We start from the raw sequence: 22,209 nt of genomic DNA on the forward strand, positions 1-22,209 counted from the left end.
CTTTACACCGCTTAAATTGCCAAAGGAGTAAGTATAAACAGCTGAATACTTGTCAGTGATTGGTTGAAATTATCGAAATAAGACAATTTTTTACATGAAATTAATTCGAATACAAAAATTTTTTTCTGTTCTATAACACAAAATAGATAAGTATACGAAGTTTGAAAGTCTTTCGGTACCAAAAACACTACATAAAACATAAATGAAAACTGGTGCCCCGGTTTTGAACAAGATCCGGACCAAGTACCTAACAGTAGCTAGTTACATTTGCTGACTTTACCTTTCATCCTTACGGAGTCGAAGAAAAAAGTACCAGTTGAGTACCAAGGTCAATGTAATCGACTTACCCCAGCCCCAGAAATTGCTTGCCTTGTGCCAAAATTTGAAACTATTATACTATTACGATAATGGTGAAGGTGGCGAGCTGGCAGAGCCGTTAGCACGCCAGACAAAATGCTCAGTGGCATTGGATTCATCTGAGTTCAAATTCCACCGAGGTCGACTTTGCCTTTCATCCTTACGGGGTCGATAAATTAAGTACCAGTTGGTCACTAAGACCGATGTAATCGACTTACCCCTCTCACTTGAAATTGCTGGCTTTCAGCCAAAATGTGAAACCATTATCATTATGATTGGTGATCGATTGGTTAATCATCAGAGCGTCGAACAAAATGCTTTGCAGCTCTTTAATAGTTAGTTAAATCCCACCAAAGTCAACTCTGCCTTTCATCTTCTTGGGATCGATAAGATAAAATACCAATTAAGTACAATAATCGACTAATGCTTCCTCCAAATGTCTAGCTTCAACGAGTATTACTAAGAACAATGGATAAAAATACCTAGTGGTATTTTATCCTTGGTTGTCCCTAAGTTCAATAAAATTACTAAAGTCAATTTTATTTGCTTAACGGCATTTCGTCCGTATGTACGCTTTGAGTTCAAATTCCGATGGGGTCGACTTCACCTTTCATCTTTTCGGGGTCGATAAAAATTAGTAGTTGAGCTCTAGAATCGATGTAATCGACTTAGGCTCTCTCCCGAAATTGCTGGCTTTGTGCCAAAATTTGAAACCACTGTAGAACGTCCGTCAAAACCCTTGAAATATTTTAATCACGCGAGTTAAATTCCCGCTGTGATCGACTTTACCTGTCATACTTCCAGAGACGATAGAATAAAATTCCACTCGAAGAGTGTTACCTATATAATCAGTTGTTCACTACAAGTCGGCTGTCTTAAATCCGGTATTCTTTGGACCCAACCATTGTCGGACCGCAGAAACAGAAAATAACCTCTAAGTAAACAGTTCTGTTATCTCATTCCACATATATTGATGCTTTATCAAACTTAGAACCAATTTTGAAATCAATAAATATAATACGGCTTCCTAACAAGGTTTTTAATTTGCTTTGTGGAATATAAAGTCTACAACAAACCAAAACTTCTATATGTGCTGGACCATGCATTGTGTGTCGATTTTACTAGATACAATCTGTATTACAAATTGTGCGACCTTGTGCCTATGCAAGAAATCATGGTTGGTGGGTGACAGAACCAGAGGATAACCGAACAAAATGCTTCCGGATTAGATAAAATAAATTACTAGCCGTGTACTGCGGTCGCCTGTTTTCATGCAAAAAAATGTTGAAACATTAGGGTGACATTCAAAAGACAAAGTAGAATAATTTTATGCGAACTCAGATAAAAATTAGAGCAAGAAGAAAAAAAGGTTATAAGGAAAATCTAACAAGCTTTCAGATACGTTGGTAATCAACAAAAACTAACATGCTGAAAATAGATACTACCAGTTCAGATTACAGTATGAAGAATAGGAAACGAGGGAGTCTCCATGTGCTAGACATAGCAGCCAAGTTTCCCTAGACTAACACCCAACTGCCTCAAAATAAAGCGATACCTTACATAACCGGAATTTGCTGTCTAGAAAAAAAAATGGGATGGTTACGACTGAAATGATCACAGGTTTGCTTCATCAAGGCCGACTTGGCGCTAAACAACTTAACGAAAAAAAGACAATACAGGTTGTTATTTTAGTTGTTTTCAGCTATTTAGAGAGGTGGGATGAAGTCACTGTCTTATACTTTACTCTCTCTCTCTCTCAGTTACAATCAATTATAAAATATTTCTGGAGCCTCTACATTATCATCTTATTCGGTTATGAAATTTTGGAACAGTTATAAGAAATTATATTCAGACCTACTCTAAAAATCAAAGAATGTTGGAATTTTCTTCCCAAGTAGACATTATAGCTGTATTTGTTTTCTTTCAAACTTTTGTTGCGTTTTTTTTTTTTTTTACAGTTGACGCATACAACTTATCTCAGATGACTCAACAGTACAAAGAAAAACCTAGTAAACTACCTGCTATACACATTGAATAACAACCGCACTGAAGTTTTCTAATATAATTAAGTATTTTAATTTCAACAGTATGGTGAAATTTTAAAATTAAAAATAAACCAACTTAAGTTAGATTTAACACCCATTGTTTTATCTGCATTCTAATTCTCGACTCTTTTCTAAATTAACAAAAAATAATAAACCAAAATTAAGCTTAAAAACCGACATAATTTCACTCTTTTCATTAAAAATAGATTATATAAAAACTTCTTTGTATTAAAAAGGAAGAGGGCGTGGTCTGACTAGATAGATTCATATGGCATGTCATAGTAATATCTGTCTAGTAGAAAACAGCCGCATTCATTTACAAAACTATTCAGACAAAGAATAAAGAGCTATGAAGTTCAGTGTTAGTATATTAAAAATAAAATATGATGTGGAAATAAGAGAAAAATGTATCCACTTCTATAATATCAAAAGTAATATTTTAAGATCAAAATGCAAAACATCACCAATAATACTAACAAAAATGACAGGCAATTAGCCAAAAGACCAATTAAAATTAGAAGAGTTGAATTGGGTTTTCCTCTCTAAAGCAAAAACAGAGCAATGAAGTTAGATCTCAAACACATACACACACATCTTTTTAAACACAAATTATAAGTATTTTGAAAGGTATGTGTGTATATAAATAAAATACATCTAGAAGAATTGTCTTCTGCATGTAATTTTATAGCAATATGTAGAGTTGCCATACAAATATGTGTAATATATATGTGTTCAGAGACAGAAGAGTGAAGGAGCAATTTCAGATTCTTAAATAGTGTTTCAGAAGACTATGTAGTAATAGGAAAAAAATAACTGAAAGTTAATTAGTGCCATCATATTTTGTTTATTTAGTAAAAAGAACCATTGTTAACGAAATTTAGACAGACACTACATAACAGATCCGGGATTGGTCAATAACAATAAAAGGATAGATCTTAAAAAGTGGGGAAAGAAAGGTTAAGTGTGAAAGCCAAACTCGCCGAGATCGCGTGACAAAAATGTGCTTTTGAACATTTGAGCAAGTTCTAAGAACGATGGACACACAATGACAATTAAAAAACTACATTTTTGTCCTTCTGTCATCTTTTTTTGCTTTGATTTTTTTTCACGGTTTTAGGAATACTAAAACCTTATAAGACGAATATACATGTTATTGTGTAATGTCACTGTATTCCTTTTGCTATTAATTGGGATAACGGAATAAGTTTACTCACCATGGTGTGGGCAGTTGTAATTTACACACCAATCCTTCACTTCTCTCTTCCTCTATGTAACTGTGTTTCTATCTCTCTCTCTCTCTATCTAAATGTGTATCTATCTCTTTCCCTCTCTCTATCTAAATGTGTATCTATTCTCTTTCTCTCTTTATTTTTCTATGATTAGATAGAAAGAATTAACACTACTACAATCATTCTCTCTCTCTCTTTCTCTAATCCCCTCCCATTTTATTCAAATAGAGGCAAATCACGAGATTCTACGCGAGTCTCGCTCTCTCGGATTTACTCAAGGGAAGTTACTCTGTAAGAGACCTGTCGTTAGTGTCCATCCTAACCGGTGTTAATTGCTACTTAAGATGTTCATATTCTTTTTAGAAGATAAACGGATGTTAGACGAGAGCTAATCCAACACTTTTCTCTTCATCTATCAAGGATTCAAAATGTTTTGTTTCATTAAGTAAATAACACGAAAATATTCGCTTCATCTTGTTTCTGACAGAACGCTAATCTATTGCAATTCATTTTCTTAGAAACTATACATAGAAAACTGAAATATGTAGAATTACTGTCTTCTTCAGAGACTCAATGAAACGTGAGTGACAGATAAACACCCACAATTTTTATCTATGAGTTTGTCCGTTCAGTTGTATTTATAACTTTTGCAGACCTTTCCGCCTCTTAACTGTGCAGTTTGAATGCTGTGGAGAGAGTTGGGTTATCAGTTCCGGTTACAGTGGAGGATAGACGGAAACAGAGTATGGGACAATCTGCATTCAGGTGCCACTTTCAACTCTTTCCTTGATCAATCTGATCAATTTTCTAGGTATCGCTAACTTTCAGCTAGTGCAAAATTCTCGGGACTGGATTGATGCCCTGCCTGTGGCCAACATCGGAGGTCTGCTCAGTTTAGATGAACTCCGCATCTCCATCGCGCTCAGAGTGGGAGCTGATGTCTATAGGAGACTGAGATGCCGCTGTAGCAGGCTCCTCGACCCTACAAGTATTCACGGTCTGTCTTGCCGCCTAAATGCTGGTCACTTCGCCCGTCACACCGAGCTTAAACCTCACCATTAAGCGAGCCCTGGCACGGATTAATATCCCCTCAGTTCTGGAATCAGCCGTCGGAGTTATCTAGAAGTAATGGAAAGAGACCAGATGGTCTTACTCTGTCTCTGGGTTAACGGTAGGGGCCTCATTTGAGACATCACAGTCTTTTGCATCGTGGATACTGCAGTTAATGAGAGGATCATTGCTTCCGAAGCCGAACAGAAGAAAACCCTGAAGTATCGATATCTGACAGTGAACTGTCTCTTCCAATCTGTGGCGTTTGAGACGTTCGGAGGGACTGGGCCACTAACCGCGAAATTCTTGTCACCGAAGTGTCAGGTGATGCCCGTGGTAATGCTGCGAGCGTGCTGGCTTGCTTTAGTAGGTTCCGTTAAACCTTGTGGTGTGCGACCAGTTGCTATGATAAAAAAAATTCCCCATAAATGGTTTCAATACTGTTTTAACAGATTTGGAAGTATTAGATGAAAGTTCTCCGGTAATTTTCTTTCATATAAATAAATGTTTATGTTAATTTTAAAATTTGCCAGCAAAATCTTATAAAATGACAATGTTCTAAAAGATGTACATGTTTATATGTTATATATGAAAACAATTTTCCACATGCCTACTAGTCTTTAAAGAATTTTCTGCATCGTCTTGAAGAGAACTGTAGTGGAGAAAATACGGTCTGGGTGAAGTGGATATTTATATAACATTTCAGAGACTGTTCTGCTGGAAGCAGAAGAGGGAGAGAAAACAACGGACTTAAAAATGGAGAGATGGTGAATTTATACCAATTAACCGAAAGAATTCGACTGAATGCAGTTTTGCATGTTTGTGTGAGTATAGCAACAGCAATGTTCTAGGGATGTGAGCTGAATTAATGCGGGGTCCTTACTAACAGTCCAAGGCTGATGTACTTTGTAAGCCTAAAGAAGCATTGTCTTCTGCATGTAATTTTATAGCAATATGTAGAGTTGCCATGTGAAATAATTAGAAATCGTAAAACCAAGCATTTGTATCCATTCTGAGAGTTTTAGTTGTTGATATCTAAGTAATGTGAGTGGATTTCACGTAAGCATAAACACTCACTTCGAGGAAGAATTTGGAATGTCAAGTATAGCCTGAACAATAAAGATGAGGGATGGGATATTTGTTTTTCAGAGAAGTCATTTGAGGTGAGCAGTTAAAGAAGGTAATTGAAGACAAAGTTGGTCGTCCTCAAACTTTATTTACTCACCATTTCTCTTTTACCGAAAAATTATTTATCAGAAATAAACCACTACTATGTCAGTCAACGTTATCTTATCACCTCCGAATCGGGATATTGGGTGAAATTTTTTATTTATATATTTAAAAAAAGCCAAGTTTTTCAGGCTAAACTCGCTAAAAATTTACTTCTACTCACTCTTTCGCTACAACTTGGGGTCTCCAAGTAAATAGCTCCAAATATGAGCTCTGGATCCTCAACCACCCGGCTTCTCAACACCAACCAACTATTGACCTTTTTGCAGAGTCCTTCCCTTCCATTGCAGTCCCTCCCCGATCGGCTTGGTACTTCCTAGGAGCCTCAATCACTGACCTTGCCTTCCAGTCGAAGTTGGCTTCCTTTGAGCAATTGCTGAAAAATATTGAAGCTATCGAACCCCATCAAGGTTTTTTCATACTTATGAATTACCTCTCGATCCCAAAGTTTCTACATTTGCTCAGAGTCAGCTCATCTTACTGATTCCCATCGCGCCTCCAACGCTTCGACAATCTAATGCTTAGTCAATGTCAGACTCTCCAACGTCCTGCGACTAGGCTGCATTGCCCAATCGATTTGGAGATCTTGGTCTTCGTAAGTGTTCGTCCCTCGCTCTCACTTGCTTCCCTTCTTCCACCCACACCTGCTCCACCCTAGTGAGCAACATCCTCTCCTCTCCAACATGGACCAGTTCCAACAAGGATTTGGATGAAGCTCTCCAACATTGGAGGGAATTGGGATTGTCTGCTCCTGAGGAGGTGGAGGACTGTCAGAGTCAGAGAGCTTTGGACAACATAATTTCAAAGGCCACCTTTGACTCCCTCTACATCCAGTCGGACCAGTTTTCAAGGTGCCGCTTACTGTCTGCTAGCGCCAAATACTGAGGTGACTTGATTGATACTATCTCTGTGGATAATGTTGGTGACCTACTCAGCTTGGACGAACTTCGTGTCCCCATTGCCTTCAGAGTGGGAGCTGACGTATGCATGGGTTTGATCTGTCGTTGTGGAAAGCTCCTCGACTCCACAGGCCACCAATACCTTTCTTGCCGCTTGAATGCTGGTTACTTCGTGCGTCATACGAAGTTGAACCTGATGCTCAAGAGAAGCTTGGCCCAGGCAAACATTCCCTCCAGATGCCTTGTCTGGGATGTCACAGTTAGCGACTCCTTTGCTTCTCACATCCTGGATGCTGCGATCAGGGCGAGATCAACAGTTTCTTATTTCTTTATTGCCCACAAGGGGCAAACAAGGACAGACAAAGGGATTAATCGATTACATCGACCCAGTGCGTAACTGGTACTTAATTTATTGACCCCGAAAGGATGAAAGGCAAAGTCGACCTCGGCGGAATTTGAACTCAGAACGTAACGGCAGACGAAATACCGATTTCTTTATTATCCATAAAGGGCTATACAAAGAAATTTTAAGACATCACAAAACATAAAGACAGTACAAAACGCAAACATAAAATCGGGGTAATTAAAATAAAATGATAATATGCAAGAATGAAAAAAATGAGGCGTAATGTCCACTCGATCCACAAAGTCGGGTGGTTACATTTATCCAGTTTTTCACTTTTACGTTCAACGTCATGTAAACATTTTAACGGTTTTGTAACTCAAAAAATTCAAACAATCGCATTACCTTACTTCCATTAATCATTGTTACTTCCGTCCTTAACTGCAAATAATCAGTTCTAGGGGATGGTGTCTCCACCAACCATACCCGTTTCGTTATTAAATTTTCACCAAGTTCTTTTATGTACTCCCAGAAGTTTCTCTCTTGTATCAAAATGCATTTCTCTGGCATTTTCACTGTTATTGTTTCCTCCAACTTCTCGACTTTTCTCTCCATCTGCTCGCAATTCTCGTACTTTATCAAAACTCCCTTGTATTTCACATCTTTATCCGTTCTCTCCTCCTCTTCTTGTACATTATTAGATTCGGCTTTTTTAAAAATCTCTTTTTTGTTTTCTGTTGACCGTTCCTTTGACTTATTTTTCGTTCGCTTTTTAGGGTTAGTAGCTCCATTTTCGTTCTTATCCCTTGTTTTCTGTTTCACACTTCTGTCTCTCTTTTATTTCCTCAGTGTGGTCTACAATTCTTTCCTCCTCTGTTTGTGCTTTCTCTTGCTGTGGCTGTGTGAACTCATATAGGGGGCATTTGGTCTTCATGTGACCTCTTTCTTCGCATATGTAGCAATTTGGTTTCCTTCCCTCGACGACAACATTTAATGTTCTCTCATCCTCCACTTCTATCTGATAGGGAATTCTTTCTATGTCCTCGAATGTGGCAAAAAGCCACATTTCGAGTCCAAATCCCCACCATTTGTGCACTTTTGATTTTGCTACTAGTCCCAATTCCGGCTCCTCCTTGGTTGCAGCCAGCACTGTTGCGACCAGCCACTCTGGTTTAATTTCTGGTGTAACTCTGGGAATACGTATTTTCACACTTCTTCTTCCTCTATAACTTGGTAGCAATGTTATTTATTCACTTCTTAAAATGTTGGTTGCATGCTTGATTGCCTCTTCTATAGTGGCGAACCTCACCTCAACCGTACCGAACTTTCTTCCTCTGTTGATGTACGTGGCTTCATTGACAATTTCACCCAGGCACTCCTCGATTTCCTCTTCCGTTACCATTTTAATTTTAGAGGTTTCGACAGCCTGTGTACGATACACAACTGTCCTCAGAATTTTTTCTTCTTTAGTCTCTTTTGGGGGACACAATTTGTATGAGTCTCCCTCAACTTCTATCAAATTCCTGCTTCTGGTCACCTCCTCCATATCCAATTTGATTAACTTGGTTTCTAGCGGCACTGGCTTCCTCACCGCAGTGGCCTTGGCGTAGCTCTCCATACTGGAGACACTACTATTTGCCATAGCTGGGGGGGAAATGCAGTAGCTCACGTGAAATGTAACCGTAATAATTCCACAAAAATCACAATTATTTACCGAGACAGTTTTCACAGAGTAACACAACCGTATTCACAGAGCCGTTATACCACGAAGCATTTCGCCCGGCGTGCTAACGTTTCTGCCAGCTCGCTGCCTATCAACAGTTTCACCGCGAGATCAGCAGTTTAGATAAAATCATTAAAAATATATACATATACAATGATAGATCGCTAGCCACTAAACCTTTTTCTATTTTCTCTCCCTGTTTATTTCTGTGTTCCTTTCTGTCGAAGAGCGTAGGCTCGAAACGTAAAAGACTTTCTCACTTCCCGAGCGTTAAACTAATTCATCTGTTCGTTGTTTACACACCCGTCTTCGGCTTTTGTTTTCTTGTAAATTCTCACTATACATATACAATATTCTTGTAAATTCTCACTATACATATACAATATCATACGAGAACAGGTGTAATATAATTAGCATATTAAAAATTCCGAATTACTGGGATTAATTATTCGGGGAAGCTGTATACAGGAATAACAAGAATTAATATAAAATTAGCATATTTAATATAATGAGCATAAGATGCCTATTTAGAAAAAGGTTATATAGTGTGAAAACACATTAGCTTAATTATTTACATCGACTTTCTATCATTAGAATACCTTCCAGAATCTGTGATTCTTGGAAATTAGAGAATTCTAAATACAAGGGAAGTCACTCAGCTTTTTTTTTTTCTCCATTATACCCACTTGTATCATTATGGACGCGAAGTACGACCATTCCCTTATGGGCATCTTGCAACAAGAGGGACAATTGGGCTCATTTTTAGATGTTATCATGGGATTTCTATATCGAAGGTAAAAAGCAAATTTCTAACCTGTCCTTTTATTTACCGAAAAATTAATTCTTTAAATGCTTTATTGATTTCTACTTTCATACATAGTACTGCGTTGATGACGTCTTTTATTGTCAAATGTGAGAAAGAACTTTCAGGAAAATAGCATTTTTTTAATGTATAAACTGTCTATATGATATACAGTCAACTATGTTCCTTTTGTTTTCGAGTGATAAGGAGGTTTAGGATAAAATTTACCACTGTTCACTCCAATTTGACCACATAATTTCTTTTTATTAGAAATATATTGTCCTGATTATTTCTGCGGAAAGACTTCCGACCCCCCTCCCTCATTTTCTCCCAAATTTGTTTATTTTTGTAATCCTTTGCTCACAAGTTTGCTTGGATGTGGCTAAATGACAATAACAACGTACGCACACATGTTTGTACATGGATTTAATTAATGATGTATACATTAGATTATATATTTTGTCCGCTTGATTAAGGTCTACAGGTTTACAGCTACTAGTGTTCACAGTTCGATTCGTTTCATTCATTCATTTCACTTCCGCCGCTCATATTTCTTGAAGAAAACATGAGTGTCAAATTCTCTCATCTCTTAAATCGGTGACTTTAAGAGATCAAATGGTGAAGCGAGCGCTAGCATACTTGATGTAGTAAAATATAGTCGTAAAAATATTTAGTTAATTGGTGATGAGAACATTCATTAGCTAAATGACTAATTCTGGTCAAAAACGGAAAAAGAGGCTGGGAGGCAGTTTAGTGACGACATATTTCAGAATTATTAGATCTTATCAGACCAACTGTAACTGCAAGAGCTTACTAGAATGGTTATAGAGAGATAAGTTTTTCGTGAATGAATACTGAGTGGCATAAGGATTTGTTACACTACATGAAGTATGCTAGCATCAATTTTGCTATTAAGTTTTCATGTACCTGGTGTGTTTTTTTCATAATGACTTTTTTTTTATATCCATTCATTGTCCACATAACCTCCAGGCTGGTTCTGTGATCTTGTTGATTTTTAACCCCAGACTACCAACTCTGATCAAGTAGATCTATATCAAGTGTTTTAATAGTAACAATATTGTCTTCTTTTTTTTTTTTTTACCAAGGTAGTAGGTGATGTGCGAGCACATTGAATAATGTAGTTCTAGATGGACTATGTCTGAAATATATATATAAGTGGGATACAGTAAACCTAATCATAGGTTTACTGAATCAAACCTATGATTAAGTTTCATCCAGTAAAATTATGACCAAACTGCTGGAATGCCACACACAGGTTTTTACATGAGTTTGCCATGAATGAATGAAGACAACATAGATAAAGGATTTTATATTTAGTTTTGCAATGAACAAGGCAGCATCTCCATAGCTGGGGACACAATGAAATGCATCCAGTACACTGTAAAATGGTTGGTATTAGGAAGGGCATCTGACTGTATGGTTGGATGCCTTAGGTGCCTTTCTTATGCCTTTGACAACAAGGAGGTTGCCATGTAGCTTGCAAATGTATGAAAGCTGAAGGGAGGAGCTTTATGCTAGCAGGTAAGGGTTAAGGTATGAAAGAAGGGAGTTGGACTGAGAGGTTCTTGTAGGAGAGCTGCATGGCTACTCTCACTTAGGGGAGAGTAAGAAATGAATCAGTAGTAGCTGTGAAGAGATAAATAGTGGTGATGAGGTATCCAGGTAGCATCTTTTAGGTATGAGGTGAGTAGGGACGGAGAAATTAGGTGTGGCTTAGGGTTTGCAAAAGTGTATGGTGGAGGAAGAGTTATGGGAAATGAGAAGTAGGCAACATCTGTAAGGATTGGGCAGGGTAGAAGGGTGGATACAGGGTTGGGGATTGCCAATTATGCCCGAAGTGGAGAGGTAGAGGGATGCAAGAAGAGAGCAGTAACAGGATAGTAATGATGAAACAGTTGACATGGGGAAAAAGAACAGAGCTGAAGTATTTGGCTAAGCTAAAGGAAAGGAGGAGAGAGAGTGCACAAGGATAGAATACAGGGATCTAGTGAGGGGATAGATTAGATCAATGTAATGTGTGGTGGTAGAAGTCAGTATTAATGGATAAAAGAGTGCTATAATGAGGGGTGGGAGGAATGTGAGGGAGATACTGGGTAAGGTGTCTGAGGTGTTCATTGTGCACCTATGTAACATGCACCCACTGTACTTCTAGAAGTTAGTTTTGCCATGATGGATGGGTCTTCTCAAGGACCACATTTCACCAGACATCTTTATCCTTTGTCGTCTCCTCCATGAGGTTAAGGATCCTGCAGTCAGCCTTCACCACTTCATCCCATGCATTCCTGGATCTCTCTCATATAAAAGCTCCAATCATATTTAATGACTGATACACTCTTGGAGTGGTTGGTGTTTGGAAGGGCATCCAGCTGTAGAAACACTGCCAGATCAGATTGGGGCCTGGTGCAGCCTCCTGGCTTCACAGACCCCAGTTGAAACGTCCAACCCATGCCAGTATGGAAAACGGACGTTGAACGATAATGATGATGATCATTATCATGTAAATTTCTTTATACAGTAGTCCTCATCTGTCTGCAATCGCATATCCATACTAGTACAGTCTTCTTTCTTGTACACTACATCTGATTCGTCTTATGCCTAGTTTGTCTGTCAGCACACTTATACTATGTTGCTTATGCACTGCTATTTTATTTATTTATTTTTTTTTTGACATCACCATGGTTTAGTTGAATAATTTAGTTTATTTTCATGGCATTAAAAGCAAAATGAATCATCATTAAGTATTCAAATTGCTCTGTGGTAATTATGTTTGGAATATACTCGAGTGTATTTGCATTTTACTACTCAATAACAGTTTATTATATTACTGTATTATTGTATTGAACTTATAAGTATGAAAGAGATGGTGAGAAGGTTAGGATAGATCCTTTGGGAACACAGTTTTGTAAACAATGGATCTATGAGTTTGCCTTGCTAAGTGATATGTAGGTTTCATGCTAGAATTAGTTGATAAATATGACTTGGTGTTATCTAAGGATATATTAAAGTATTTTTATTTATGTTGTAAGAGATAGTTAGAAATCTTAATTGATATTGTTTGGTATTAGGATTGTAATAAAATTTTATTTTCATGTTAAAATGGTGTAACATTTACTATACAGGGGCAAAGGAGTTAAGAATGCTTAAATTGTTTGTTAGAAATAAAGTCTTTGAGTTCAAACTTAGCTTATAGACATATAAGAATAGGGTAGCTAAAGGTTAGGGTTAATGATGAACATAAAAAAATGCAGAAGGTGAAGTCATTAGTCTGGAAACTTTAAATTCTTATGTATTTCTTGTGATAATATAAGTTTCATGTTTGAGTTGGGAAGTCAGAAGTCCTAGAAAGAGTTATATGACAGATGAGTGATAGAAACTACCAACATTATCATATTGACTATATTTTCTCCAAGATAATACTATTTTGTTTTGCTTTTTTTTTTTTTACAGAACTGACTTTTACCATCTACTCAGAGATAAAAATGACACTAAAGGATTTCCTCCTGGAATGGCATTAAACATATTACTCAAAGTAAGTGAATGCAATGTCAACTTCTAAAGCCTTTACAGTTGCAAATGAAAGGGTTTTAGCTCTTTCAGAAGGTAATTATTCACAGAACTGTTAACCTTTAAAAGTGTAAAGAAGTGAATAATAAATTGTGTATCATTAGTAGGAGAATTGAAAAACAAGCATAATGATGATGGTCACTCATATTGATTTGAATGTATGAGTGTTTGAAGGAGACGATTTTAAAAAGAAAAAACGTGAGACAAAGAAAAAACAACTACAAAAATAAAAAGAATAAAAGAGGTTGCATCTATTTGCAATGGATGTGTGAATGTAATTTGAGTACAGATATGGATTTTACTATGAAGTCATACTGGAGCCACTGATGATTTTGATTTTGCCTGGGATTGGACAAATGTGTCTGTTGATTGTTTGGATGCATCATGACACATTTTATGCCATGCAGATCGATCTGGGCAATGACTTTCCCAAGATGTAGAGACTTTAGTGATTGCTTCAACTTATTCTTGTATCTAAGGATGGGTCCTTTAATGCAGTGTCCCTCTACTTTTTGGTCATGCGAAAGACTTTTCAGAAGGCGGTCGTCTTTCATTCAAACAATATGTCCTACCCATCTGCTCTGAATTATCAGCAGTATGCTTTGCATACTGGAGATATCACATTTTTGTAAGATTCTGACATTTGATATCTTATCTTGCCACTTTATGTTGCAGATATTGCACAGACAGTACGTGTGAAAGGTTTCAAGTTTCTTTATGTCTGTAGTAGGACATCCATGCTTCTGCCCCATACAAGATTGTGCTCAAAATACAAGATTTTTATACCCTCATTTTAGTTTTGAAATAGTAAATTCTGCTAAAGTCAGTCAGAGATGAGATGACAGTATTAAACTGGTCAATGTATTAGGCCTATTGCAATTTATCAACTAATTTTACTATCTTACTTTAAAATTCATTGTTACAAGCTATAAAATATTGAGTCATCTCATAAATAATGCAGTTTTTTTTATACTTCTTTCATTTTTAAAAATTAAGATAAACAAAATATACACTCCTTCATTTTCTATAATGCTCTTCCATCTATCTGGTAGACTTGCAAGGCCCCTCTTCCAAAATTCACTTGCTCATGACGAAAAATACTCCTCCAGTACTGTTCTGACCTCATCTACAGAATTCATATTTTTTCCGTCCAAATGATTTTGAAGACTGTGGAATAAATGATAATCAAATGGGGCAATATTCAGCTAATATGGTGGGTGGGGCATCATTTCCCATTCAAACTGCTCCAGCTTTTGGAATGTCATCCTCGTATGTGGCCAAGCATTATCCTGATGGAAGAATACCTTTCATCTTGAAACCGAAGAAGATCGTTTTTCTTCAAGCACTAACTTAAGCTGCTCAAGCTGCTCGCAGTAGATCTCCTTTGTTATCATTTGGCTTGGGTTTAAAAGTTCAACGTAGACTGAACAGATAAGAACACCTTATGTGGATGAAGACCTTCTTTAGCCTGGGGTGCCAGTGTTTCTCTTTTCCTTACCCACTGTCTTTGGCACTTGACATTTTATAGAAAACCCATTTCTTTACACCAGTCACTATTCAGTCCAAAAAAGGCTCCTTTGTGAGATGTAACAGCAAAGAAGAGCACACATTCACTCTCTGCACATGATTAGACTTGGAAAGTTTGTGAGGAACCCATTGACCCAATTTGCTGACTTTTCCGATTTCATGCAGGTATCAATGGATGGTTGAATGACCAAATCCAAGCTTCTCTGCTAGTTCCTCTACAGTTACGATGGGATTTTGTTCCACCAGGGTTTGCAAGACATCCTCGTTGAGCTCTTCAGATCTTCCAGGACGAGGCTCGTCTTCTAAGCTGTAGTTTCCGGCTATAATTTCTGGGACTACCGTTGACACTGGCTTAGGTTTATTGTCTGATCCTCATATACTGCATTAATATTCCCTCAAACTTTCTGTTGCATTGTTGCCTTTATTGAACTCATAAAGCAAAATATGCCAAATATGCTCCTTTGTCACTTCCATTATAGCTTTGAAAAAATAACTGTTAAAATCGAACTGCACTCTTCAAAGCTTGCACTAAGAATAAGAACAAGGTAAAATTACTACCTGCTTTTATAGCAAGTTGATGCAGGTAGTTTATCCTGTCCCCCTCCGACTTTTAGTTCATGCAATTGAAAAAACTGCATTATTTATGGGATGACCCTATCATCATCATCATCGTTTAATGTCCGTTTTCCATGCTGGCATGGGTTGGACAGTTTGACTGAGGTCTGGAGATCTAGCAGCTGCACCAGGCTCCAAAAGACTTTTATCCAATATGCATTAATGTATTTAAATAAAAATATTTTATCCGTTATTGTTTTCCATTGAGATGGGATGGGGGTCATCTACTATAAAATTTAGTCTAGTTTGTATGGTTTTGAAAATTACAGAATATTTACTACTTTTTACTATAAATTAAGTATCCCTTGAAAATTGTAAAATTTAGATTTTACCTCAACACCAGTTAGCTGCTGTTTTAGCTTATCTCACTTTTTTTTATTCAAAATTTTCTAAGTAACATCTATATATATTTATGTTTTGAGTTTGATTGTCCTAAAAAAAAAAATCTGCTTCTACCAACCTTGTAAGGACTTGCCTAGGTAAGTGAAAGGAAAATATATATTCTAAATGTATAAGACACTAGTCCACAACAGTAACATTTTCAGAATATCTGACAACCAAGTAAAGTGAAATTCAAGCATCTTAAACTGCTCAAATTCATCAGAAAACATTTGCATTGGAACAGAAATTATGTTATATGAGTCCAAGGTGGACATTGCTCAATTATTTATCTTATGACACCTAGTTCAATATTTCAAGCTTACTTTTTGCTTTCTCTCTCACTTATCTTGTTTTGTGACACTGCCATTAAAAATACTGATAATATATTGAAGTTAAATCAATCGACAGTATTTACCTTTACACAAAATGCTTCTTTTTTTTTTTTTTGTATTTGGAAAGAAATCATTGTTTATTTCAATAGTTTGAGAATTCACTGTGTTGCATTTTATTTTAGTCATATCGTCAGTTTGAAGACATGGCAAAGAAAGATCCAGAGAAAATGATGATTCAAAGTGATGCTGACATCAAGAAGCAGGAATGTGAAGGTTAGTTTATTACTTCCTGATAGATTAATTATATAATTTGGTTTATTGCTGATGTTGACAATAGTAATATTCTTTTCTTCCATTCTTTTTTTTGTGTCTTCCACTTCTTCCATCTGGTCAACATCTTGATACTCTACAAGGAAGACCAAATTTAAGTATGCATATAAGATTTACTAATTAACATTGACAGATCCACTCAACAATTCTACCTATTATAATGGTGATTATTAATTTGGTCAGAAAATTATTCACAATTTTAAATTATTACAAAATGCATTATAGTCAATGACAAATGAATATGACTGAGAAATTTTAAGTTTACTATTATTAATAAAGAAGTACAATGATATAGCTTTAACAAGTAAGATTTTGTAATTTAATTTTGAAAATAATTCTAGTATTTCTTAATCTATTTTAAGTAGAAATTTTTTAAAGTTTTTCTTCTGTTTATTAAATGTTTAACATGTTTCTTCCATGCTAGCATGAATTAGACCAAACATGACTGTGGATCTTACGTTAATTCTGACAGTTTAAGCCTTTAACATTAATAAAAGAATGATAAGTTAGGGTAAGGTAATTAAAGTCATGTACTTTCTCCATGAGAAACTTTTTATTATTCTTGTTTTTGCTGATACTATTAAAGATAAACTTGGATGTTGGTGATAAGCTATTATTTTGCTTCTTGATAGAAAAAAGAACCTCAAAAGCTGAAAGTCCAAAGAAAGCATCTTCTAAAACAAATATAACTGTGGGCCAAAAATCTGAAGCAAATTCACAACAGACTAAACAGCACAAAACATCATCAGAACTAAGCACTTCTGAAAAAGAGAAAAAAACTGAAGAAAGTTCCTGCAAGAATGACTCTAAGTTTGTTTCTTCATTTCCTCTCCTACATTTTTCCTTCATATATGTATTTCTTCCAATCATATTACTGTTCTAAACATGTAATGGTTGTACATTTTTTACAATTGACGGATATTTGTACGGGCATATGACATAGTGGTTAAGAGCACAGGCTACTAACCCCAAGATTCCGAGTTCGATTCCAGGCAGTGACCTGAATAATAATAATAATAATAATAACAACAACAACATCGAAAAATACCTTAGGAATGAGAACCCAGGTTCGAAATTTCTCCAAGACACCTGATGAAGGCTGGCTGGAGGGTATATTAGCTGAAACGTCGTGTTAACAACAAACAAGATGAGGACAAATATCCGTTGAATGTAAATAATGTCCATAATTCCTCATCTCTTAAATATAGAACTGTATAATGTAATGGTTGTGTTTTTCAAGCTTGGACTGAAGTTGATTTACTGTGTGGGGATGGTGATAGTGGGTAGGAAACAGTAAAATATAAACAGATCAAGTTCATTTTGCCTTGCAAATAAGTATTCTGATCTGCCACAATATAAAGTATATTTTAAAGATAGTGAATAACTGCTACTATTAGTCTTATTATATTGTGCATATAGTGATTGTTGAACTTATGATTGTTATTCCAGTGTACCGTCAAACTATCAAGCAGATTCTGAATGTTACAATGGAGCTGAGCGAGATACTTATTCATGGTCACAATCAATCACTGACTGTGATTTGAGAGTCAAGGTAGAGTAGTCTTTTTTTGCAACTAAATTATATTTGACATTGATTTATACTTCCCATGTTCATCAAATAATAGCATCAATATTGAACTTCTCATTTTTTTAATAAATTTGAAAATATAAATGTAGATCATCATCATCGTTTAATGTCCATCTTCCATGCGTGCATAGGTAGGACAGTTGACAGGAGCCAGCCAGGTAGAAAAACTACCCTGGGCTACTGTGTCTGTTTTGGCAGGGATTTTATGGCTGGATGCCCTTCCTAACACCAACCACTCTGCAGAGTGGACTTGGTGTTTTTTATATGGCACTAGCACAGGTGAAGTTAGTTTTGACATGATTTTTACAGCTGGATACCCTTCCAAACTCCAATCACATTACAGTGTGGTCTGAATACTTTTAGTATGGCACCAGCACTGGCAGGGGTAACCAAGTAACTCACAAGACAAGGAATTATGAAACAGGCAGGGCATTTGGGGAGGGGAACTTGTGTTGGAGGATGAAAAGTTAGAATGTAACAAAGAGACAGAAGCAGGTGTCTTGCCACAACAGAGGGGGCATTAGAGGAGGTGATCCATGGTACATAGTTACCCAGAGAGAGAGAGAGAAGTGAGAGAAAGGTACAAGAAAGGCCAGAAACAAGTGTGCTGATGTAAAGGAGATACTTGGTTACCTAGTCAGAGAAAAAAACAAGGGGAAACTAAAAGTTCTAGTTGGAAACAAATTTATAAACAGGAAAATCTTGTAAGCATAGAAATAATTTTTTGAAGTTTATAAGTACATTCACTGCTATGTTGGTTCTGATTTTAATATAAAATGATCATTACAAAATATAGTAACCTAATTACAGATAGGGTTATTTTTTTTTTAATTTAATTTTTTTATGCCAGCATTTGTGAAATGATATTCACAACTTTAGACAGTGGGATACTGTTGAAACAATGATTTCTTCAAGTGAATATCCTTTCTGCTGATAATTACTTAACTGGAGAACCAATTGTTTGTCAAGCAACCAGAAATAATCAGTTCTAATGATATCAAAAGCACAATGCAGGATTTATAGCAGTATTAGTTGCAATAAAATTTGAGTTAATGACCATGTGTTCAGTAGTCCAGCTCCTAAAACAAAAATAAAGTTGCAAGGGAAATTAATTTTAAGATGTTCTTTTTATTTCAGGTTCCAAAAGATTTAGTTAAAGGGAAACAAGTGAAAGTTGTGTTTAATAAAAAGCATCTCAAAATCTCGTACAAAGATGATAATGGAGAAGAAAATACTCTAGTAGACGACGATCTAATGTGGGAGATCCACAAAGAGGAATGTATGTGGAGTTTGATTCCTGGAGAACATGTTCATGTAAGTATACATTACTATTTAGAACTGTAGTACGCAGCAGAAAGATAATAATCACATCCATTTGCATTCTAGGTTTAAGTCCTGCCAAAAAGCAACTTTCAAGTATTAAAATGTCTTTGTCACCTAACCTTGTACTTTTATTAAAAATTATTATTAAGAGAGCAGTCTAAATGGTGGATTGGTAGGATTAAATGAGTGTTGGACAAAATGTCTTGCAGTATTTATTCTGGCTCTTTATCTTCTGAATTAAAATCAATGTCATAGTCGATGAAATAAAGTGCTAAACAAGTATTTGGATCAATGGCATTGACTAATTCCCACTCCAAATTGCAGGCCTTGTGCCTATACTAGAAACAATTATAAAGAGTGATGATGATGATGATGATGAGTGGCAGAATGAATAGACTTGCTGGACAAAATGCATTGCAGTCTTTAATTATCTCCCTTCATATTCTGAGTTCACATCCTTGTACTGTTAGCTTTACCTTTCTTCCTTCCAGAGAAGTACTTTAGTTGATGCAATTGATTGTACCTCTTCCACCAAATTTGGGGGTTTAAGGCAAAGCTAGAAATCACTGGAGAAAGTTCACTGAGCTTTTACCTCTGTTGACAACCAAATGCCCCCTCCCCTCTCTGTCTGAGTGAAAAGAAGATTGTATGAGGTATGTATGTGAGCTACATGGTATTGAGATATGGGCCCTGAATGCAGAGGACATGCAAAGACTAGAGAGGAACAAAGCTGGAATGCTCTGCTGGATGTGTAATGTCAGTGTGCTGAGTGAAAAATTAGGCATAAGAGGAATTAGATGCAGCATGGTTTGGTCATGTGATGCAGATGGATGAGGACAGTTGCAGAAAGAAGTATTGATCACTTAAAGTGGAGGGAAGTTGTGGGAGAGAGAGACTCAGGGAGACATGGGTTGAAGTATTGAAGACCAATCTCAAAACACTGAGCCTTACGAAGGAAATGATAAGGGCTGAGATGGATAGTGCCTTGCTGTACTCAAGAAGACCAGCCCACCACAGCAGAATTAATACCCTAAAACCATGGTTCAATGTAAAAAGCATCCAGTACTCACCATAAAGTGGTTGGTGTTAGGAATGACATCCAGTTGTAGAAACCAAGCCAAAACACCTGGTATGGTCCCTGTTCTTGCCAGCATGGAAAGTGGACATTAAATGATGATGATGATGGTTAATCTTATTAATGTGGTGAAGTGAAAGACTGGATTAAATGCTTCTGTATAACTCTATACAAATTGCACCAGGATTAATTCTAAATGTCATTTTTCCTATGGTGAATATAATACACACTAGCTATATATTGCATAGTGATTTATTTGACCTTTGCTATAAGAAAAAAAAAATGGTTATCAAGTAAAGTTAATTTATTGACCACAGAGCACAGGTGTTGTGGCTGAGAAGTTTTTATTTTTGTTTTACTATCTTTCTAATGATTTGCCTTCATTACTTTCCAACAGTTTAGCTCTATACATTGTTGTTGTTTAACTTCAGATATGCTCTAAATAAGTGGACACATAGGCAAAGCATTCCAGCTGCGATCATCCCATCCTATTTTCAAATAATGTCTTCAGGATTATATTATCCAATGCCTCTTTCTTTTTAACCAAATAATCCTTTCTACAATAGGTACAAAGCCCGAAAATTTTAGGGAAGGGACACATCGATTACATCACCTGGCTGTTTTATAATTAAATTTTCAAAATAATAAGGATAGAAATTTGGCTGCTATTTCTTGTAGGTCAAGCGACTGTAGAGGTTCAAAGCCATATTTATATCCATAATAAATATCTAAATATATAGGTGCAGGAGTAGCTGTGTGGTAAGTAGCTTGCTTACCAACCACATGGTTCCGGGTTCAGTCCCACTGCGTGGCACCTTAGGCAAGTGTCTTCTACTATAGCCTTGGGCCGACCAAAGCCTTGTGAGTGGATTTGGTAGACAGAAACTGAAAGAAGTCTGTCGTATATATATATATATATATGTGTGTGTGTGTGTGTGTATGTTTGTGTGTCTGTGTTTGTCCCCCCAACATTGCTTGACAACTGATGCTCATGTTTTTACGTCCCCGTCACTTAGCGGTTCGGCACGAGATACTGATAGAATAGTTACTAGGCTTACAAAGAATAAGTCCTGGGGGTCGATGTGCTCGACTAAAGGCGGTGTTCCAGCATGGCCACAGTCAAATGACTGAAACAAATAAAAGATATATATATATATATATATATATATCGAGAGAGAGAAAGAGAGCTTCTTTATTACATGTAACATTTTGTGTCTTCCTGAATGGTTCCTTTCAGTTTACACTAAATCGCTTGTTTGATTATCAGTGATGGTGTGCTTGCATGGCTACACTCCTCTAACTGGAACTAATTAATGTTAATATTTCATGCCATTTTTAATATAAGTGCTTCCAAGAACCCCATAAGCTTCATAAGAGCTGCTGTCTAACTCTAATTTCAATCTATTAAATAGACAAGAGATAAACCACCATTTGGATAAATTGCTAGTCTGCTGTGTGGAGCATTCTCAAAAGAAATGATATTTTGTTTGCTTATGACTAAGAAAGTTCACTGAGTAATATAGGATTTAGTATACTTCTAATATAATAAATCATCATCATCATCATCATCATCATCATCGTTTAACGTCCGCTTTCCATGCTAGCATGGGTCGGACGATTTGACTGAGGACTGGTGAAACCGGATGGCAACACCAGGCTCCAGTCTAATTTGGCAGAGTTTCTACAGCTGGATGCCCTTCCTAACGCCAACCACTCAGAGAGTGTAGTGGGTGCTTTTACGTGTCACCCGCACGAAAACGGCCACGCTCGAAATG

The 22,209-nt window shown here is 36.5% G+C and overlaps 2 protein-coding genes across 3 annotated transcripts in view; one reads left to right on the forward strand and one right to left on the reverse strand.

The window, feature by feature from the left end:
* The window catches only part of LOC106883254 (actin-related protein 2/3 complex subunit 4), a 17,730-nt gene extending 13,894 nt beyond the window's left edge, over positions 1 to 3,836 (reverse strand). The window contains exon 1 of the mRNA XM_014934190.2: positions 3,617 to 3,836. Coding sequence (XP_014789676.1) covers positions 3,617 to 3,619 — 3 coding nt within the window. The 5' untranslated portion in view covers positions 3,620 to 3,836. The remainder of the gene's footprint in view (positions 1 to 3,616) is intronic.
* A 1,493-nt stretch (positions 3,837 to 5,329) lies between these two features.
* Positions 5,330 to 22,209, forward strand: part of LOC106883253 (nudC domain-containing protein 3) — a 21,204-nt gene continuing 4,324 nt past the window's right edge. Inside the window, exons 1-6 of one of the 2 annotated variants that reach the window (XM_014934189.2) lie at positions 5,330 to 5,505; positions 13,147 to 13,228; positions 16,301 to 16,391; positions 17,081 to 17,258; positions 17,898 to 18,000; positions 19,174 to 19,350. In XM_014934189.2, the coding sequence (XP_014789675.1) occupies positions 5,486 to 5,505; positions 13,147 to 13,228; positions 16,301 to 16,391; positions 17,081 to 17,258; positions 17,898 to 18,000; positions 19,174 to 19,350 (651 nt within the window). In that variant the 5' untranslated portion in view covers positions 5,330 to 5,485. Of the gene's footprint in view, positions 5,506 to 9,520; positions 9,671 to 13,146; positions 13,229 to 16,300; positions 16,392 to 17,080; positions 17,259 to 17,897; positions 18,001 to 19,173; positions 19,351 to 22,209 lie in introns of those variants that run through there. The other variant, XM_014934188.2, reaches the window with a different exon arrangement.

This window comes from Octopus bimaculoides, chromosome 3 (assembly GCF_001194135.2).
Source record: "Octopus bimaculoides isolate UCB-OBI-ISO-001 chromosome 3, ASM119413v2, whole genome shotgun sequence".
Lineage (NCBI taxonomy): Eukaryota > Metazoa > Mollusca > Cephalopoda > Octopoda > Octopodidae > Octopus > Octopus bimaculoides.